General features: G+C 46.7%; 1 protein-coding gene across 1 annotated transcript; it reads right to left on the minus strand.

Moving 5' to 3' along the window:
- Positions 1-2,119: 2,119 nt before the first annotated feature.
- LOC148145172 (uncharacterized) lies at positions 2,120-6,419 on the minus strand. Its single transcript, XM_087973818.1, has 2 exons — positions 5,941-6,419; positions 2,120-3,589 (listed from the first exon to the last, which is right to left on the minus strand). Exons 1-2 carry the CDS (start codon positions 6,374-6,376, stop codon positions 3,390-3,392), a joined length of 636 nt encoding a protein of 211 aa, XP_087829944.1. The 5' UTR covers positions 6,377-6,419; the 3' UTR covers positions 2,120-3,389.
- Positions 6,420-6,869: the final 450 nt, after the last annotated feature.

Consider the following 6,869-nt stretch of genomic DNA (forward strand, 5'->3'; position numbering starts at 1 on the left):
GGAAGTCCTTCAATGAAGTTAAAAAGATGCTGAGGAACCTGGGCATCCAGTACTCCATGAGATACCCCGCAGTGCTCCGTTTCAGCCACGAGGACTCAGTTTAAACATTTGACTCAGCGAATAAAACTAAACATTTTGTAGACACTTTAAAATAGACAGATTGGCCTGAAGAATACGGTTTAATGTTTGTTCTCTTTTCTATCTTTCCCCATGCTTTCCTTTCCTTTTTTTTATTCCTTTCTTTCTCCCTAATACTTTCCTTGTTGGAAAGGGGGGAAAGACCTTGGAATAATTGTTCCTTTTTTTTAATAACCGGATTTTCTGATGGGAAATTTTGTGGATGTTCTTTGTTGTCTCTCCCCTTTTTCTTTTTTGTTCTGTTTCTCTTTTAGTCACAAGTCAGGGTGACATGAAGCCAGGGATGGGTGGAGTGCACATCCTCACTTTGATTTCCTGTTGATTTAAGGATCATCTCCTTGTTTTTTTCTGGCCTCAGGCTGGGGCACAGTCTGGGTTTGAAGGAGCTGTGAAGGAGGGGATGGGTAGGATGAGTGCCCCCTATGGGCAGGGGGAAGAGTCTTCTATTCAAAGTTTTAGAGTTGATTTTCTTTGTAGTTTTTTGGTAGTAATAGTTATTTATATTTATGATAGAGTAGTTTTTGTATATATAGTTCTTTGACTCTGTGAGTCTTTATTTACTTCTGCTCGGCGCTTTGTCAGCAGGGTTCTCCCTCTGAGGGGTTGAAGGGTGTCTGAAAGGGGATATGGCGAAGTGTCTTATTAAATGGTGCACCTGGAACATTAAGGAAAGTCAATCGCCTGTTAAAAGGAAAAAGGTGCTTTCGAGCCTTAAGAGGGAAAGGGTTGATATCGCTTTGTTGCAGGAAACCCATCTTGATGATGGGGAATACCTGAAATAACAACAGGAGGGTTATGACAGGGTATTCTTTTCATCCTTTACTACTAAAAGTAGGGGAGTGGCAGCCCTACTTGAGTTATTTGGATATAGATTTGTCAGTTATCTTAACTAGGGTGTTTGTTTAACCAGGATGGTTAGATTTGTCAAGCCCTGGACCCTGGAGGGGGTCTCCTGAGCTAACACAGGTATATATACAATGCTCCTGTTCCTTTGTTTGGGAACTTTGTGTTGAGCATAGCTGTTCTGTATTTTGTGGGGTTTTTGGGGGGGTTTTTTGCCTTGTTTTGGTGTTGCTTTGTACAGTGTTAGGGTTTGTCTTGTATTCTTGTCATGATTTGGAGATGCCGGTGTTGGACTGGGATGTACAACGTTAAACATCACACAACACCAGGTTATAGTCCAACAGGTTTAATTGGAAGCACACTAGCATTCGGAGCGACGCTCCTTCATCCGGTGGTAGTGGAGGGCTCAATCCTAACACAGAATTTATAGCAAAAATTTACAGTGTGATGTAACTGAAATTATACATTGAAAAATTGATTGTCTGTTAAGCCTTTCATCTGTTAGAATACCGTGATAGTTTCACATCTTTCATGTGTAAATCACAAAACCTTTTATTGAAAAAGTTGCATTCTCGGGTTAGCTGTTAACAATGGTGATAGCTAGACAATGTGTTGAAGGTTCTGGATTAGTGGTGCTGTAAGAGCACAGCAGTTCAGGCAGCATCCGAGCAGCAGTAAAATCGACGTTTCGAGCAAAAGCCCTTCATCAGGAATAAAGGCAGAGAGCCTGAAGCGTGGAGAGATAAGCTAGAGGAGGGTGGGGGTGCGGAGAAAGTAGCACAGAGTACAATAGGTGAGTGGGGGAGGGGATGAGGTGATAGGTCGGGGGGAGGGTAGAGTGGATAGGTGGAAAAGAAATAGGCAGGTAGGACAAGTCATGGGGACAGTGCTGAGCTGGAGGTTTGGAACTAGGCTGAGGTGGGGGAAGGGGAAACGAGGAAACTGTTGAAGTCCACATTGATGCCCTGGGGTTGAAGTGTTCCGAGGCGGAAGATGAGGCGTTCTTCCTCCAGGCGTCTGGTGGTGAGGGAGCGGTGGTGAAGGAGGCCCAGGACCTCCATGTCCTCGGCAGAGTGGGAGGGGGAGTTGAAATGTTGGGCCACGGGGCTGTGTGGTTGATTGGTGCGGGTGTCCTGGAGATGTTCCCTAAAGCGCTCTGCCACGAGGCGTCCAGTCTCCCCAATGTAGAGGAGACCGCATCGGGAGCAACGGATACAATAAATGGTATTAGTGGATGTGCAGACAAAACTTTGATGGATATGGAAGGCTCCATTACGGACTTGGATGGAGGTGAGGGAGGAGGTGTGGGTGCAGGTTTTACAATTCCTGTGGTGGTAGTGGAAGGTGCCAGGATGGGAGGGTGGGTTGTAGGGGGGCGTGGACCTGACTAGGTAGTCACGGAGGAACGGTCTTTGCAGAAGGAGGAAAGGGGTGGGAGGGAAATATATCCCTGGTGGTGGGGTCTTTTTGGAGGTTGGGGAAATGTCGGCAGATGATTTGGTTAATGCGAAGGTTGGTAGGGTGGAAGGTGAGCACCAGGGGCGTTCTGTCCTTGTTACGGTCGGAGGGGTGGGGTCTGAGGGCGGATGTGCGGGATGTGGACGAGATGCTTTGGAGGGCATCTTTAACCATGTGGGAAGTGAAATTGTGGCCTCTAAAGAAGGAGGCCATCTGGTGTGTTCTGTGGTGGAACTGGTCCTCCTGGGAGCAGATACGGCGGAGGCGGAGGAATTGGGAACACGGGATGGCATTTTTGCAAGAGGTAGGGTGGGAAGAGGTGTTATCCAGGTAGCTGTGGGAGTCGGTGAGTTTGTAAAAAATGTCAGTGTCAAGTCGGTCGTCATTAATGGAGATGGAGAGGTCCAGGAAGGGGATGGAGGTGTCAGAGCTCCAGGTAAATTTAAGGTCAGGGTGGAATGTGTTGGTGAAGTTGATGAATTGCTAAACTTCCTCGCAGGAGCACGAGGTGGTGCCAATGCAGTCATCAATGTAGCGGAGGAAGAAGTGGAGAGTGGTGTTGGCCCCCTGTGTTCTCTGTCTATGACCTGATGTTTAGATTGATTCTAATCTAAAAAGTGAGATAATGGAGTTTTACATGAATTCATGCAGTTTTTGAGCTCAGAGTTCAACATGAATGCATGCAGTTTTTGAGCAAAGTACAATGTAACCCTGCAAGTACAAATTCACCCCACAAAATATATGTGTGCATGTGGGTCTTTGTCTGTCTGTGTCTGCATGCAATCATGTAGAACTCTGAGCTCAAAACCTGCATGAATTCATGTAAAACTCCGTTATCTCACTTTTTAGATTAGAATCAATCTAAATATCATGGCATAGACAGAGAACACAGGGGGCCAACACCTTCAACAAATTAACAAGCTGGTCAGGTGTCAGTGTCTGCAGCACACTCAGGGCTTATTTACTTTTGCAAAGATAGCCTGAAAGAGTTTCCCCTTGTCTTGTTTGTGGTCCATGTACACATCGATAAATCCCGTGTCACGGAGCGCAGTCATGTATGGCTCAGGTGGCCATTTTGTGTCCTTCAACAATCCAGCAGCAACGACTTTCTTCAGAGCTTCCAGGGTCAAGGTGGTGACCATCAGCCCCCCTGTCAAATAACAGATAAATGCTCAGCTTTCTGAATTCTTGGAAGGTATGTAAAGAAGGAATCTCAATGTCAAGATCTTCTAGTGAAGAAGTAATCACACCAGTGGAGTCAAGATGGTGGGGATTTGGAAGCAGATATAGTGGCCTACTGTCCTCTGAGGTGAGGGAACAGAAGTTAAGTGGGAAGTGGAAACAGTCACGAGCTGGGATTTTCGAGGGGACTTCTTCTTATCGAGCTCAGACACTTATTCCTTGACCATCAAAACAAATGTGGAAGACCAATTAGAAGGCTTCCAGCATTGGAAGAACAGCTGATTGTAAGGGAAGATAACAAAAGAGAGAGGGCTTCAATATAGAGATCCCTTTCTATGAATGTGTCAAAGTCTTAATGAAAAAAAAGATTCAGCAAACAGGCCAGCAATGAAGGGAAGCTGGGGGGTACCCCTTCAAGTTGGCTCATGGCTGCTCTGGTGACTCAGGGAGTAGGGGGAAGCCTCTGGGAGAGGGCAGTTTCCTGCTGGAAAGCAGCTTCCTTGAATTAGCTACTGTTAATGAGCTACCCACACGTGAAAGAATGGCCTTGAGGCTGGAAGGAGCCTCAGGTCCGCATGTCAGCCTGTGGGGCGATTTGTAGCTACAGCCCTCATTCCATCATGGTGGGTACTAAATATCCTGCCTACTGCCTGGATTGTCTAACTCTGGAAGAATCAGGGTTGTGATGAACAGGAGGTTGTGGATAATTAAGGGCAGGAGGAGTATTGGCCTCTACCTATTGCCCCTCCCTACCACCTCATTGCACTGGGGTCACTGCACATTGACACCTCAGAATGCATGAACAATCCATAGCAAAGTCAAGTAGCAGCTTTCAAGGAATTGCTACTGGTCCAGAAATCTGAGAGGTTCAGTCAGTCGAGTATGGTGTTTCAGCCCGCAGCTTTGAAGCTGCTCAATGATGGTTATGGATCAGCTTCTGGCAATCTGTATCCAGACAATGGAAGAACTCTGGGCAAGAGATTACCAATTAACCCCCCAGTCCTCCCAAAATACAGACCATTGAGCTTCTTAGCAGATTGTCACCCCGTAACTAAAAGCTCCTCAGTCAGACAGACTTGTAAACAATTCTTGGTAATGACACCCACTTCTCGTTGCACATGTACACTTGCTGCAATCAAGAAGTTATGAAGATCAAGCAGAGAGGTCAGGACTGACTTTCTTGAAGAGAGCAGATTCAATCAAAATACTGGAAATCACAATGGATGTGGTCAGAGTAAATAGGGAGAAAATGTTCCCATTTGCGAAAATATCGAGAATGAGAAGGCACTGATGGTTTGTAATTGGCAAAAGAAGCAAAAATGACATGAGAAAACCTTTTCCATGCAGCGAATGACTCCAGGAATCGTGGGGTCTGATTTCCAGAGCAGTACCCCAGTGAATTGTAACAATGGGCTGAGCTCCTCCTCTTATATTGTACTATTGATTAGATTACATTACAGTGTGGAAACAGGCCCTTCGGCCCAACAAGTCCACACCGACCCGCCGAAGCGCAACCCACCCATACATTTACCCCGTACCTAACACTATGGGCAATTTAGCATGGCCAGTTCACCTGACCTACACATCTTTGGACTGTGGGAGGAAACCGGAGCACCCGGAGGAAACCCACGCAGACATGGAGAGAACGTGCAAACTCCACACAGCCAGTCACCTGAGGCGGGAATTGAACCCGGGTCTCAGGCGCTGGGAGGCAGCAGTGCTAACCACAGTGCTACCGTGCCGCCCACTTGACTATATTGTTGTAATTATTGACTGATTGCATAATTATTGGGCGTGGATTCTATTTTTAAAAATGTTTTTCCTCGACCAGAGAATCTGTGGCTGTTGGTCAGGATGGTGAGGGAGTTATATGGATGGGGTAAGGAGAGGTTACAGGAGAGTGTCCATTAATGCACCAGTCCCTCATAGTTCCAGAAGAAAACCCACATACGTCGTTTAGCTATTGTAGTCTCTCTAACTTTAAGTAAATCTGCGTTTGACTACCAGGCTAATCAGTGACATGTCAATCAAGGGAGATTAGTTGATATGTGACCCCACCATTCCATCCTGACTGCACCATTTCCCTTGAGGTATAGGATTTTTCAGAATTGACCAGCACAACACTCTCTGAATTAGTGGTGCTGGAAGAGCACAGCAGTTCAGGCAGCATCCAAAGAGCTTCGAAAGCCCTTTTGCCCGAAACGTCAATTTCGAAGCTCTTTGGATGCTGCCTGAACTGCTGTGCTCTTCCAGCACCACTAATTCAGAATCTGGTTTCCAGCATCTGCAGTCATTGTTTTTACCAGCACAACACTCTACCTGGTTTCATAACTCGGTAAATCTCTCTGCATCCAGATTGCAGATCAGGCCAGTAGTAGTAACAGTTGCAGTGAAATACTCTGTCCACCACGTTGTCTTCCAGAGGGATATGTTCCATACTGCCGTGAAACAATGTCACCTTCCCGGTCTGAATATCAGGCTGCAACCTCCTGCTGGCTACACGGTACATGTATTCAGAGTAATCCAGCCCATAGAGCTTGCCCTTCGGCAACGTAAGGCGTTTAGCAGCTTCCTGCAGACCGAGCCCTGGTCCAAAGCCTAGTTCCAGCACCACACTCTCAGGCTGAATGTCACACAGTTTGACAGCATTCACTTCCACCAATTTACCCTTCCCCTCTAAGAACTTTTTCACCATCCATCCCCAGGGACCCTGCGTTGGTTTGCTCAGTTGTTTGGTGAGGTGATCGAAAAGCATTGCTGCTGCTCACAGAGCTGTGAAAAGTTCCCCTTCCTGTTGCACAACGTGGAACCTCAGCCTTGATGGATGATTGACACAACACCAGGTTAGTCCAACAGGTTTAATTGGAGGCACACTAGACCTTTTGGACTATAACCTGGTGTTGTGTGATTTTTAACTTTCTACACCCCAGTCCAACACCAGCATCTCCAAATCATGGATGATTGACAGCTTGGATGACGATACACTGTGATCCCAGCATCAGTTTACAACCAGACTGAGCCAGTCAGCTGGGCTGAGAGTGTGTACATTAAACTGTTGTTGTTCAGTGACAGTGCTGAGCAAACAGACTGAAAGCAGCCAGAGCACAGCGAGACTCAGAGAAAGGGAGCGGGGGGGGGGATTGTTCTGAACAGCTCTGCTCCAACTCCTGGGCAGCTCAACATCTCTGTGAGACACATTGCTCTCACTTGGCGAAAGTGAGTACTGCAGATGCTGGAGATTAGAGTCA

The sequence above is a fragment of the Chiloscyllium plagiosum genome, unplaced genomic scaffold, assembly GCF_037043375.1.
Source record: "Chiloscyllium plagiosum isolate Xiang-an unplaced genomic scaffold, Cpla_swu_hap1 HiC_scaffold_26, whole genome shotgun sequence".
In the NCBI taxonomy this organism is placed as follows: domain Eukaryota; kingdom Metazoa; phylum Chordata; class Chondrichthyes; order Orectolobiformes; family Hemiscylliidae; genus Chiloscyllium; species Chiloscyllium plagiosum.